The following is a 14,694-nucleotide window of genomic DNA, read 5'->3' as shown; positions in this document are numbered from 1 at the left end:
ACTTTTTGTTTTAATGTGTTTTACATTTGGAGCTCTTAATGGTTTCTTTTCAAATTTATTTTTTCATAAGGTCATGTCCCTCTAGCAAATGACATTTTTCGAGATCAATATCTAATGCGTATTAAATGTTTGAAGATAATAGATTATAACAAACATGCTGCTTATATTACAAAATGTGTGCAGTAAATGAATTTTCTTGTTGATGTCTGTAGACTTTTTAAAACTGGACTTGTTCTCTTTGTAGGCTGATATAGCACCGTTGATGGCTTCTCTTATTGGAGTCCCCTTTCCCCTTAATTCAGTGGTAAGGAACAGAATTTTTTTATCAACTCTCAGAATAAAACAATATATTGTACAGTAAAATTTACTTTTTATATGTTTCTGAGTAATCTTTGATTACATGTAAAACTATTCTGCTTTACATTTTTTCTAAATTTGTAATACCCTATGATTGTGTGTGTATTATTATCTACAAGATAGATAACAAGCTTAATAGGTTTTCTATGAAGTCTTTTATTTTCTAAAATGTCTACAGATTTATATTTGTATTTCATCCTAATGAAATAATTTCATTATTATAGTCAAGTGTATGTGTATCTGTGTGACTGATACAAAAGTTTGACAAGATAATCCTCACTCATATGCAAAATACACTCTCATATTTTTTATTGTCTTTTTTCTTTTAAGTTTGTTAGTTTTGGCCCACCATAGGGATATTTTGTGCGTGCAAAGCACTTAGTTCATTGCCTAGCACAGAGTAATTTTTCAGTAAATGTTAGGTTGTAGTGAACTTAATTCATTTCTTTTGCTTTATTTACTTTATTTATGTTATTTATATAAGAGAAAAATAAAAGGGCATTTTTCAGTTACGGTTTAAAGAAAGATTTTTTTGTTTTATTTTTCCAGTAGTTTATTTGTCCATATGTCTTACCTTCATTGCTTCCTCTGTAAGTCTACTTAATACTAATTAAGTAGAACTTTGTTAATACTAATACTAAAACAGTATTTATTATGTACAGGGAATCCTTCCTGTGGATTATCTTAACAACACTGGTGTCTTCAAAGCAGAGAGCATGTTTACAAATGCAGTCCAGATTCTTGAACAGTTCAAGGTAAAATAAGAGACGCAGTTGTAAAATTGAATATATTAAATGAAGACATTTGATTTGTGCTTTAAGAAATTATTTTCTACAATTCAGTGTCTTTAAAGTTTGTGTATTTGACTAGTGTCACAGAGTTTCACGTTTCTGAGGTTCCACAAATTAGTGTGAGGGTGTAGAACTACCTCTGAGGAGTCTCCCTCATTGTAAGCCTCCCACATATGCTTAAAGACTTTAAACCAAGTCTTTATTATTTGGCCTTTGCCCCTGTAGAAGCAGCATTAGTGACTGCAACATTTCTTGTCATCCCTTGCACATTGGTATATGCGTTAGGAACTTAAAAAGGTGACCGTTTAATGGAAACTTTGTTATTCTTAATACAATTAATGCAGCTTGGCTTATTTTGTTTTCTAAGAGTTAAAGTACAGTTTAATTACATTACAGAATGTTCTTTTGCAGACTTGCCATCCTTAATTTTCAGTTTATTGTAATAGAATGAGCATGTTAAATTTTTCTTTAAATATTTATGAAATAATGTAGTAACACAAAATTCCATTTATTTTCAAAGTAGTTAACCAGCCCTGAAGACCCATTGTAATGGATGTTTATATTTCAAAATGAGATTAGTTGATTTTTTTCCTCATTTATAATATAATTAAATATTTTCATACTTGGTTCCCAGGTGAAAATGACTTATAAAAAAGAAGTTACTTTACCATTTTTGTTTACACCGTTTAAGTAAGTATTTTTTATTTATTAGTTGATAGGAAATAATGTTTCAATGAGTTTAAATGCTGACAGAAAAAATTACTTAAAAACTTTGTCTTTTTTATATGCATTAGTGCAAACTCCAAAGTGAAAACCTCGTCTCTTGTTTTTGTAAGTAATGAGCCAGATGTGAGCTGGATGTCTTTGAATGACTGGTGGAGGAGGTATAGGGTGCAGAGAGGTAAGGGAAACATGAAGGAGATAAATTCAGTAGGGCTTGGCTGGGAAGGTGTGAGGACTCTTGGCTGGGCTGACGGGGAAGGCACTGGTACCATAGGGCTTATAGAAAGAAGGAAGAGCTGGTCTGAAAGGCAAGGATGAAGTTTCAAGTTAAACTTAAAGACATCAATGACTTGGTTAGAAACGGGATCTTAAGAAAGTAAAGAGAGTTGATGGTGATGATTTTGGAGCCATCAGCATAAAGATGGTGCTAGAAATGAATACACTTCCACAGGAGGCTCTGGGCAGAAGGCAGGGTGCGACAAGCCAAGGCCAAGGACACTATCCTGGGAAACACCGTCGCCTACAGGGTGGGTGAGGAGGAGAGCAGACTTTGGTGGACAGCAGACTTTGCTCTCTTATGTTCCAGAAAGATGCATTTCCCCTGACTCTGGGATGGGGAGATTTGCATCACAAACCTGGCTCTGCAATACTGACAGGTTTATTCAACCCCCTTGAAATGCGCCTTCACCTAGCAAGGATTCACATTTAATTAGGATGAATTTTGCTCCTGACCAAAACAAATAGAAATTGTTTGAAATATGGATGTTAGGGATGTGATTGAATGCCCTATTGGAATTATATTTGACAACTTATATAACATGAATATGGAATTCATAAACTAGAAAGGCTTAAATATTGCTCTTCCCTGTGAGTACTGTGACTGCATGCCTGACTCTGTGTGCGCGCACGTAGGGGAGCAGGACCAACGCAAAATTAAGATTTTGCAAGTTATCATATGCAATTAATTACCAGTGCATAAGACAACCCCACAGCAAAGAATTATTTGGCCAAAATGTCAATAGTACCAAGAAACTTCACAAACTACTCTTGACACATTTGATCTCCATACACTGCATAAATCTCTTTTTATGTTTCAGTTGCATTTTTACTTTTCTTGAAATAATACAGCATAATATGCTGAAAACATTGCGTATTTTTTCCATCTTCAATATTAAAATAGCTGCACAAAAATCCACCAATTTTGATAAGTTGTTTTTTTAATGCACGCTGACATGACAGCTGTTACAGTACAATCTAACAAAATTGTTTTGAATGAAGATAAAAACAACTAAGCACTACTAGAGCCATTGTACCGAAAAAAACGAAACGAACATTTTGGCCAGCCCAACAGAAAGACTGGTCGGGGAAGCACTCTTCTGTAAGGGGCTCAAGTGCACACTGCCCACCTTTTACTTGGCCTCCTGACTACGCACCATGAACTTGCTGTGCTTTGTTGCTCAGCACCTGCCTGCAGAGCCACTGCTGGCTTTGTGTCACCTCGGGCTCAGCAGGACAGTTGCTTCCCACCCATTGGCTCGCCCACCCTGGAGCAAAGCCACTAGCTCTGCCGCGCTGGAAAATCACCATCTGTTGGAAGCCTGCAGCATAACGAAAAAGCCTTCAGTCAGATGAAGAATTGGCTCTTGAGGAAGTGGATAATTTAAGGAACAGAGAAGAAAAAATATTAAACTCCTCAGGAATATCGAGAAATGATTGTACCATAAGATAAAAAGCAGCATAAACTTTACAAAATGAGAAAGAGTACAAGATGCCTTTTTTAAAAAAGGAAAATGCAACTGAAAACTTAGGGAAGGCTAACCGATACGGGAATGGTCCAAATGGGAGGCAAGTCCTACAGGAAAGAATAGGAAGCGAGTAGATCTCAAGTAAAATGAAATGATTTTTAAATGACATAGATTGAGTAAGGAGCCGGGCGAGGCACAGTGACTTATGCAGAAGGCAGACCTTCATCCTCCAAAACAACGACACCTGGAAACTTCAGGAAAACGAAAACATTTCAAAATGTACAAGAAATTTAATTTACAAGCGACCTAAGATGTGACGTAATTTTGAACAGTTGCTTAGAGTATGAGAAAGGCAATTTAGCCCTGACTGGTATAGCTCAGCGGGTTGGGCATCGTCCCACAAACCAAAACCATCACTGGTTTGACCCCCTGTCCGAGGTCAGGGCACATGCCTAGGTTGCAGCTGGGCCCGGCTGGGCGCATGCGAGAGGCAACCTATTATGTTGCTCTAGTACATGGATGTTTCTTTTCTTCTCTCTCTCCCTCCCTTCCCCCTCTCTAAAAATAAATAAAATCTTTTAAAAAGAAAGGACATTCATTTGAACATCGACACATGGATCAAGGAAATCTAATTATAGCATAAAACTTTGCTACTCAGTTAACAGTACTTAAATAATCATAATGTAAATATTTGTTTTCTGTTTTTAGAGTCAATCCTTAGACAAAATATGGAAGACTTAAAATTATAGAATAGAATACAAATGTTACCAGCCTTGACAATGTACAGGATTACAGGTTGTAGGGCAGATGAGAAAAGAAATGCAAATAGAATAGTAGTGATGCGGTTTTCCTCATGAAATAGAATGTGGAGAGTCTGGTGATAGTCGAGAGAATAGGCCAGATTATTAAAGTGACCAACGTAGCCAACAGATGCGGTAAAATTAGTAATATAACCATGCTGAAGGGGGAAGGGACAGCAGAAATTGCCTCTGGTCATCTAGTCAAGAAGTAGTGATAGAAGCATATTATTAAGAAAAATGGAACTACCAGAAACACTCAAAAAAAGACCCATTACAAATATTTGTGTCTGGTTTGGGGGACTTGAGAGATGAGTAGAGTGGGACAGGGATGTGTTGGTTGTCATTACGCCTTCCTGTTTTATTTTTAAAAATTATATGTATATATTGCTTTGATAAAACATTTTAAAAGAAATAAAGTATTTGAATCAAAATCATTGGCATGAAACAAAATCATAAAAATCATGGACATGAATAAAAAATTTATTTTTTCATATAAATTTTAGAATCACCATCATCTTGAGTTATAATGAGGAATTCTTTCATTATTATACAATATTTAGGAAGTAATTTGGAGGAAATTCACATTTTTACAACATGTACCATTACCATCCAACATGTATTTATATCTTCTGTTATGCCCTTAAGTAAAATTTTAGTTTTCCCCACAATATACATTTCTCATTATTTTATTCCTGGGTATTTTTATTTCTGTTCTTGTGTAGTATCCCTTTTGTCCTATTATATATGTTCAGTATACCAGGAAAAACAGTTATCACCATTTACCATCTGACTACAATGGGTTCTTTTTTCTAGTCCAGTGAATTTTTCTTCATTTCTACACCATCTGTTTCCTTTCAGTCATTGTTATATATATACCTAATGTGAGCATTGTCCACTTAGAAAATGTAGCAATTAAACATTAGCACATAAATATTATGAAAAATGAAAGAATACTGTTGCATATGCTTGTTGTAAAACAGATAGCTCAGGCGCATGTTACAAACAATAGTGTGATGATGTCCTTTCCTTTTGAGTAAGTACCATATTTTCTTTTTCTTTTTAGAAATAAATATATTGTTCATTCACCAATTCTTAAGTTTGAGAAAGTTTATCTAGGATAGTGACACCTGAAAATTCATAATCTTCAGATTTCACTTACATGATCAATTTCACCAGCATTACTAGATTTGTTTAATGGTGTCTGTCCACCATTCCTCCATTGTCTTAGTCTTTTCCAGAATTAATGATTGATGAATAATGTAATAATTTCTAGGGTGATAAAACATCAAATGTTTCAACAAAAAGGAAAAATTAAGTTGCTGAAGTCTCTGAGACTTGTAAAAGGGTCCAATGGATCCATATGGTAATCGTATATCCTGTTTTACCCTATTCTTTAAAAAAATAAGTACAGTTTCTTTTTGATATTTTAAAGACCCATGAGAAATAATCAAAGTCATGAAATAGCCATTCCCACAAATAGAACTGCTGGGAAAAAACCCTCAAAGCTGAAACAGGGTCGTTAGACCCCAATGCGATGCCAAAGAGTGATCAGCAGATGGAGCTACAAGACTAGGAGAAGCACGAAGGGTTTGCCTCTATGTGTAAGCACCTTAAAAAGGAGGAAAAACACTTTGAAGTGTGCACTAAGGAGGGCAAAGGAAGACAAGAAAAACTTTGAAAGAAAAAAAAAATTTATGAAATGGGAAAAGAACAAGAAAGTTCTCTTAAGAAATATTTAGCCCTGGCTGGTGTGGCTCAGTGGCTTGAGTGCTGGCCTGTGAACCAAAGGGTTGCCTGTTTGATCCAGTCAGGGCACAGGCCTGGGTTGCAGGCCGGGTCCCCAGTGGGGGAAGAGGCAACCACACATTGATGTTTCTCTCTATTTCTGTCTCCCTTCCTCTTTCTCTAAAAATAAATAAAATCTTTAAAAAAAACTTTTTTAGGAAAAAAAAAAGATGGGAAGGAGATCATTGTACCTTGCCAATAGAAGCAAAAACATGTTTTCATTTAAAACACGTTTTCATTTAAAACATGTTTTCACTTAAAACACATTTTTATTTAAAGCTCACTATGTAAAATCAGAGAACTTTAACAAAATATCTAAATGTATTTTCTACTAAAAGGGCAAAAACACTTTGGTTCCTTTTAATATATTTGCTTCTTTTAGGCAGCCAGGATTCTTCCCTTAGACCACATTTAAATACTGGTTTTAATGTCAATCTTTCTACCACATCACTGATCTGATTTACTGATTATTTGCTAGAAATGTTTTCTGACCTAAAACCACCTTAAAACTTAAAAAGTAACTTTCACACATCCATGCATACATGCATACAGAGAAAAATATTCACTTACTCAATTCTGACATGGAAAATGACATCATTTTACATTATTGGTCAGTCTAAAGAATGCAGATTATTCTAGAAATAATTTTTTATCCTGCTTTCTGTGTCTATCTTTTTGAAATACTTTTTAAATCTAAATATTCTAAAAAGAAATGGGTGAGATATCACTAAGTATCTCTAAAATATTATGTGTAAATGCAAGCAAAATATTTTTGTAATAATAATCTGAGTAAGAAGATATGATACTTTAAATGGCAGCATTTTTAAGGAAATTTTGTCCAAACATGAGGTCACCCTGAATAATTGATAATACAATTTTTGATAATTGTAAAGCATGGATTTACTTTCTTCTATCATGTTCAAGTAAATGTGGGAAATGGATGGACTAATAGCAATCACAGTAAAAAAATATGTATAAGTCATACACATTTCTCTTATTTTTTTATGTAAGTATAACATGTTGCTAATAGATTCTTTTAAAACTTGATGTTTTCAATATAAAAGATTTAGTCAGTAAAGGAATTTTTTTCCATCAGATTACTATGTAGAAATGTGTTGTCATTATCATCAAATATTACTGCCAAATTCTCTTTTCTGGGAGAATATATATTGGAGTATATCCTGTTCGCATAATGACTCGTGTCTTTGTAATGGTCTTTTCTGTATTTTCAGTTCTTTCTGCTCTTCAGGCTCACTCAGGATATTTTTTACTGACCTGTTTCCCCTAGTACACCAAATCTCTCTTCACCTTTGTTCTGTTTGTACAGAACACTGTGATGAATTCCAGACATATTCCAAACCCTCGGTATGTCCCAAAGTTTATAAATAGTCCATTTAGGAAAAATGTAAATTAGCCTGACTCTGGTCTCTTTACTTAAGTACTCCATATAGAACACATTTCATGTATAATATAATGTACCATAATTAATTAATGTAACAAATACTTCTCTCTTAAAGCGTTTTATTTCTCTTATTCTTTTTAGCGCTTTGAAGTAATTTAGTTCCAGACCAGCTTTCTTTTCACATTTATATTTAATTGAGCAAATCATTAGGTGTTTTAAGAATGGCACTGTATATTATTCTTATTTCTCTTCCTTTTTTGGGCCTGCAATATTTTGATAACGTTTTAATCAATGAAGATTTATTGATTCATTTTATGTGCTTAGCACTTTGCTAAGTATTATTGTAGATATTCATTGAAATAATTAATGGCCCACACGGAGGTTACAATTTAATTGAAGAGAAATAAATTCCTTGTTAGACCACACTAAAGTGCTAATGGTGTGAGCTGAGGTTTGGAGTGGACCATAAAGCATGACGAGGATTAGATTTTGGAAAGTAGCGAGGGATCTTTATGAACAAGAACTGAGATGTGAATGCAAGATTGGTGACAAATGAAGAGTATAACCATTTTATAGCTGAGAGTATACATTTGGGTAATGGGAAATTTAGTAGAATAGAAGGAGATGCTTATCAAGAGTCCAGGAAGTATAGAATTGGTGAGGTAGACAGAAAGATGCCCCTGTTGAATTTATGTCAGTTAGAAGATGCAGTCTGTGTATTAGAGACCAAGGGGATCAGAGCAAGGGGAGAGGGATTAACTAGAGGATTGTATCAGAATTTGGAAAATTCACCTTAGATCTAACATTCAAAGAATGCCAGTGCCCCTGGCCTAGCCATTCCCTTTCTTAGAGGACAATGTCCCCCGCTGTGTGGTGTCTGAAGACAGAGCACTGGGTGGTGGAAGCCCGAGCGGAACGCTCTGGGGGCCCTGGATGTAGGCACAGTCTTAATTAGGGGCCCCCTGGAGAACTCAAGAGGGTTTGTAGATGAGCTTCTGGGGTTCCTGAATTTTCAGAAATTTTATGTAAGATTTCAGATTCTGTACATTTTCTAGACAGTTTCAGATTCTGAAAGAAGTCTGCGAACCCACCCAAATTAATAGCATTGCTTAAAAGATTTACTCCTACAAGTCTCGATCTCACTTCTTCAGAGAATGCTCAATCCAAGTAGAAAGAAGATATGTGTTCCTATTATGTTGCGCCATAGGAAATTGCCAATATTTAATTTAGTAGCTTTTGACATAGAAAAACACCAACTTTACATGATCTAACCTGATATATCCTTAAATAACTTTTTTGCACTTTTTAAATGCAAAAGTATCCAGTTTAGGAGGATAGAGTTTAGTTAAGAAAAATATGTTTGATTTTGCGTTTAAATATGTTTATTTCAGTAAGATAATTGAGTTCTGGTGATATTTTCTCAGTATCTATATTCCGTAAGCTTAATGTCTTTCGCTATAGATTCTTTCAGTTTATGCAGTATTAGGAGTATTTCTCTTGGTAAAACAAGGGCAGGGAAATGATGGGAAGAGACATGAAAGGTAGGGGGACCAGGAAGGGTATACGGTACAGGAAAAGAATGGCAAATAGGTTCGCGTTGTTTACTGACTTCACGAGTTGGTTAGGCTCTGCCTGGAGCTCTTGACAAAGTCAACCCTCGGCCTGTCTGGCTCGGGTACCAAGCACTGGGATGGCTCTGCCTTGTCAGTCGCTTCTGTCGCGAGCACTGAAGGGCGGAGCGGTGGGACTCAATCACTGTTTGCTGTGCCATTAATTATTCATTTAGTCAGAAGTTCTTTGTCCGCCAGAGTATTACACTTCTTGAAAATGATGTATTATCTGACTGCCCTAGTGTAGCGTGGCAGTTGAATCCCGGAGTCGAGAAGACCAGATTTAACTATAATCTGTTTCTAGGAAGAGTTCAGATAACCAGCAATAAATACAATTTAGCTCAAGGTTAATTTCTTTCTTTTGTTGCTTTGTTTATTTTCTCAATTTTCACCATCCTGTAATTTTCAATTAAGAAAAAAATATAATTGATGTAAGGAAACATTTTAAACCTAACCTTTTTTTTTTCTTTTGTAGGTTGCTTTCTGATTCTAAACAGTTCGACCTTTTAAGAAAAGCAAGATCTCATATAAAACAGAGAAAGTATGATGAAGCAGTAAGTATGCAGGCCTTCTATATACAATTAGCTGATCACCATTCTGGGCGTGGGGAGGGGCAAGGTGTGGCAGTGGAGGGCAAGGTGAGTCGGCCAGGGAGTTGTCCTGAGCCCTCAAGGAAGGCCGACTTTCCTAAGTCGCTGCTTTAGCCGTGGGCATGCTTCCCTTACTTCAGATGGTATTGTGGGTAGACCTTGTGGGGGTTAGCATTCGAAATGAACAGTTGCTGTTTTCTGTCATGAAGAGGTATAATCCCAGGTTCTGTCCCTTGGCTTATGCGTGGTATTTTAGAATGTGACCTCCTTGGACATCTGGAAGTACCAGCACTCCGTCAAAAGTCTGCTGGCTCCTGAAGAAGCACGAACTTTTCCCAGCTCCTACCTGACTATGCTTTTCATTAATTTTCTCTTTGTTAAATGGTCATATAACTTTAAAGTAGGAAAGAATTCTATTTTCAGTTTCTAAAATTCCTAAGTAACACCATACGTTTCTAATACTTATTTTTGTCACAGTTTTAAAATGATCAGCTACTCTCCTCTGAAATACTAAGTGGTTTTAATGATGTTTTATAACTGATTCGGGTAATCTGATAAGAGAAAGTCAAAAATGATATACATGTGGGCATCTTGATTACTTGGGGCCTATGTTAGAGACCCTTTATTCTTTTTTTAATGTTATCTGAAGATAACTTCCACAAAAAGAATCATTTAGAATCACTATACATCTCAGTTTATATTTAAAATGCCCTCTCTTATCAGGATTTAAAAATTCATTTTATTCAGGAATTTTTCTTATACTCTGCAGGGAGATCTTCAGACAAAATCTATTTTTGATCCATTAACTACAGTTACTCTATTTTAATAACTTTCCTTCCTTTAAATTTTAGGTTTCTTATTCATTCCATGTGGCAAGTTATATTTTTCTTTCTCCTTAGGTCTTCCTTTGCAAGGAGCTGATTGATCTTGCATTGAAAGGATTGTCCTATTATCACACTTATGACAGATTTTTTTTGGGCATCAATGTTCTGCTCGGTTTTGTGGGATGGGCATCTTATGCTTCTCTGTTGATCATCAAGTCTCATTCCAGCCTGACCAGAGGTGTTAGTAAACCAGTTAAGGTACGTTTAGAAAATACCGTGACAATTCAGATGATGATGTAAAATCACTGAGACTAAGGAAGTAAATTCATTCAACTCAACTGTGATGAGTTCATACAATGGGCAAGTTGTACTAAGCTAACTCTTATCTTTCACTTCTTCTTGTTGTATTACCTCTTTTTCTCCTCAGTTCTATTTTTTTTAGTTGGGAGAGAGGTATGTTAATATGTTAATCATAATGGCTCTCTCACTTAAGAGGGCTATAAAGATAGCTTATAACTTCAATTCTTTTGTGGCATGAAGTATTAATTTTATGTTCTTTTATAATTATTTAGTATGTCATAATTATTCCATATCTTTTTAATTATGGTGGTCAGAAAGCTACTTCAAAGCAATATATTTAACTTGATGTAATATTAAAAGTTTAGGAGCTAGAAAGCAATAAAATCACTTACTCAAAATGTCCACTTTTAAATAATTATATGTTTCCTGGGAAATATTTTTACCTCCTTTTAGCTTTTTGAACTTTCAGCTACAATTTTCTACTTATCCTCATTTTAAGAATTAATCCCTAGTTTACTATAGTTTCAATACCAAAAAACCTCTTTAGTAATACTTCATATTAACTGAGAAGATGTAACACTGCTTATATGATTTTACTACATTAAAACAATTTACTCTTTAAAATATATTAATTGTCCTTTACCAGGGAGAATATGCTACTTCCATTTCCTATTATTCTCCAATGATTATTACTGAGTCTTTTCTACAAAGTAATATATCCAGATGGTGTATTATTAATAATGCCAGACTATAAGATTTCTAGTGGTAACTTTTTCCAATTTTATTTTTTCTTTTTCTGTAATGGAAGGAAGAACAATAGTGTTTATTCCAGTTTCTTGCAGTGCTTTAATGCATCTTAAATAATTTTCTCAATACATCATTTGAATGTATACAAAATTGGCTAGAATAGGAATCATTTCTTATGTGGTAGGAAAGGAGACAAAAATAGCCATGTTTTAGTCATGAATATATCTAGGCATTCTGCTGGGTCCGTGAAATTTATTTTGCCACTTTAAGCTCGCAATGGTGCTAGAAGTAGGCATTATAATTTCTCCTTACAAAAGAGGAAACTGAAGCTGTTTAAGGAACTTCGAAAAGGACACTTAGCAAGGACGTGGAGGAGTCGCGCTCTGCATCTAGAGCGATCTTGTGCCACACACTTTCTTTTCATGTTTACCTTGATGTTCAGGTTATTGAGAAACGACATGTCCTTAGATTGATGTGTCAACAGGTTTCATACCTGATAGTTCTTTATTCATTAATCTGATCATGCAGCAAATACTTAATTGAGTGTATAGAAGAATGCTAAATGCTGCATAGGCTATGCCAAGAAATATAAAATTTAGATTCTGCCCTCAAGAGCTTAGAATTAAATAAAATATGAAATAGACATATAAACATAACCACCTTATCGGACATAGGTCACTACACTACATTACAAAGGACGACTTTAACTTTTAACAACTGCAACATATATTAAGTCTTTGAGTGTGATAAAAAGACTGTCATAGTTTAAATATAAAGGAGAGCTCACTTTAGCTGGGACAGTGGTAACAGGAAAATGTAAGTCTTGGTTGAAATGTAACGGACTGCAGAGAAAGGATGAGAATTAAAGCAAATTAAGTGGCCCTGGTGGGTTCAGTCCCCAGTCAGGGCACATGCCTAGGCTATAGGTTCGGTCCTGGTCAGGGAGCATGTGGGGGGGCGAATGATGGGCATCTCTCTCTCACATCGATATTTCTCTCTCTTTCTTCCCCCCCCCTAAAAATCAATAAACATGTCCTCAGGTGAGGATTTTTCAAGAGCAAATTAGATGGCATGCGTGGAGGCTAAGCTGGGCAGTGAGTAATGTTCATCGGGCCCCACTCCTCAGCGTCCTGGGCGCTTCGCGAGTGCTAAGCTTAGCTCTACCTGAAATTCAGTGGTGGTGATTCTCATCACATGGATTTTACTATTACAGGGGAATTTAGGCTCAGAGAGATACGTGTTTTCTTCAAGGATACGCCAGCATTTAATGGCAAAACTAATATTTTTTAAATTCATGCTCTTCCGACACCATGCTGCCTTTAAAACAAATAGTTCCGTTTGGGTACAATAGTTCACTTCGTTCAAGGGATAACACTGACAATGTAGAGGAGGCTGAAGTAATCAAAGGCTTCAAATGCCAGACTGGAGAACTTTGTTTAGTGAAGAGTTGGTGTGTCAGTAAGTTTTAAACCAGAGAAACAGAGCCAGTAGGGTCTATATATGAAGAGAGACAGTGTAAGAAATGGGCACATGACTGTGGCTGGCAGCGCCAGTTGCACAAGTACAGGTCTGTAAGTCAGACCGTCGGGAGGGGCAGGCTGGCACTTGCTGCCTCCGCAGGCAGGCAGGTACCGCGTCTTCCCCGGCGAAGCCTCCATTGCTGCTGTTAACCCCTTCCGTTGATCGGATCAGGCTCCTCAGGATCCTCTAGGATAACCTTACTTAGAGTCAGTTGGCTGTAGATTTTAATCATGTCTACAAGATACTGTCACCGCCAACGGCTCGATTTGACAGAGTAACTGGGGACTGTAGCCTACCAAGTGGACACATAGAACTGACCGTGACAGCGGAAATCATTAAAGTACTTTGAACCCTGTGCTTCTGTTTGCAAAAACCTTCCTGGTTCCTCTTCAGCAACTTGGGAATCTAGTGCCGTGACACCCTCTGAACAGTTCCCAAGGAAGACCGGAGTGCCCCAGGCTGCAGAGTTAGCGGAGGGTGGCACGGAGTGCAGGCAGGAGGCCTGATGGGGGTGGCTGTGCACGGGAGCGGGGTGCTTGCAGGTGCGTGCCGGGGGGGCTTCGCAAGGGGCCGTCGCCGCCAGGGGGAGGTCTCCCAGGGCGAGCGGGACAGCCCAGTGGGGAAGGGGAAGAGGATGTGCAGGGAGGGCAGCATGGGCCAGGTGGGGCGTGGGGTAGCCTGGCTCCTGCAAGAGCTGAAGTCGCTGCTGTGGCTGCAGCCGAGCGGGCTGTTGGGGAGTGAAGAGGAGCTTGTGATAGACAGTGCCCTCCGTGGATGGCTTCAGTGAACTAAATGGTTTCGTCAAATTGCCAAGCAAGTAGAAGGGCAGCACTGGAATTAAATTCAGATCTGACCCCAAAGTTTGTGTCACTTCAACATGACAGTGCCCCCCAGGTCATACAGGGGGCGCCTCATCTATCGCTTTTACAGACAGGCAGGTCTGCCCCAAATATCCCCTTTCCTTTGAACGTCACTTGCCACCGCTCCTCCTGATTGAACTCTGCATTTAACTGCCATGTGCTCCTGTCCTGTGCTTTCCCCAGCTCAGGTGTCTTTTGCTTTAGAACTAACTCTCCTTATTTGCTATATGCCTTTCCCTTGTTTACTTATCACCTAGTAAAATCCTAAAACATTCATCCCTTACGCCAAGTCCCATGATTCAGTCTCTGCCTGTGTGGTTTAAACCCCTTGAAGGCTAACAGAGTGTGTGACTGAAGAAATGTTTGGTGGCTCAAAGAGAAATTACAGTATATGCAGCATGGTTTGTCACTTCATGATGAGGTGGAAAATGTCCCTCCTCCTCTTATTTAGAATCCTTTCAATTTTTACGAACCAAATTCTGTATGATCCAGTTTCCTAAATGTAGATATCATTTATAATGTCTGTCAGTGTACATTATGTAGCAAAGGCTGAGGTAAGTATGCCACATTGTACTGATTCTAGAAAAAAAATCCCTCAAGGATTTTTTTAGGTACTCTTTTAAACTTCTTTTCTTGTTA

At 37.0% G+C, this 14,694-nt stretch overlaps 1 protein-coding gene across 1 annotated transcript in view; it reads left to right on the top strand.

Annotated features, from left to right (window-relative positions):
* Positions 1-14,694, top strand: part of PIGN (phosphatidylinositol glycan anchor biosynthesis class N) — a 79,250-nt gene that overhangs the window by 22,133 nt on the left and 42,423 nt on the right. The window contains exons 11-15 of the mRNA XM_054583755.1: positions 245-304; positions 1,020-1,112; positions 1,783-1,838; positions 9,689-9,767; positions 10,703-10,885. Of these exons, the coding sequence (XP_054439730.1) occupies positions 245-304; positions 1,020-1,112; positions 1,783-1,838; positions 9,689-9,767; positions 10,703-10,885 (471 nt within the window). The remainder of the gene's footprint in view (positions 1-244; positions 305-1,019; positions 1,113-1,782; positions 1,839-9,688; positions 9,768-10,702; positions 10,886-14,694) is intronic.

Source organism: Pteronotus mesoamericanus, unplaced genomic scaffold (genome assembly GCF_021234165.1).
Source record: "Pteronotus mesoamericanus isolate MK-2021 breed Mesoamerican mustached bat unplaced genomic scaffold, CSHL_Meso_final contig_74, whole genome shotgun sequence".
Lineage (NCBI taxonomy): Eukaryota > Metazoa > Chordata > Mammalia > Chiroptera > Mormoopidae > Pteronotus > Pteronotus mesoamericanus.
Note: the sequence above shows the minus strand (reverse complement) of the source record. Positions and strands in the feature narration are given on the sequence as shown.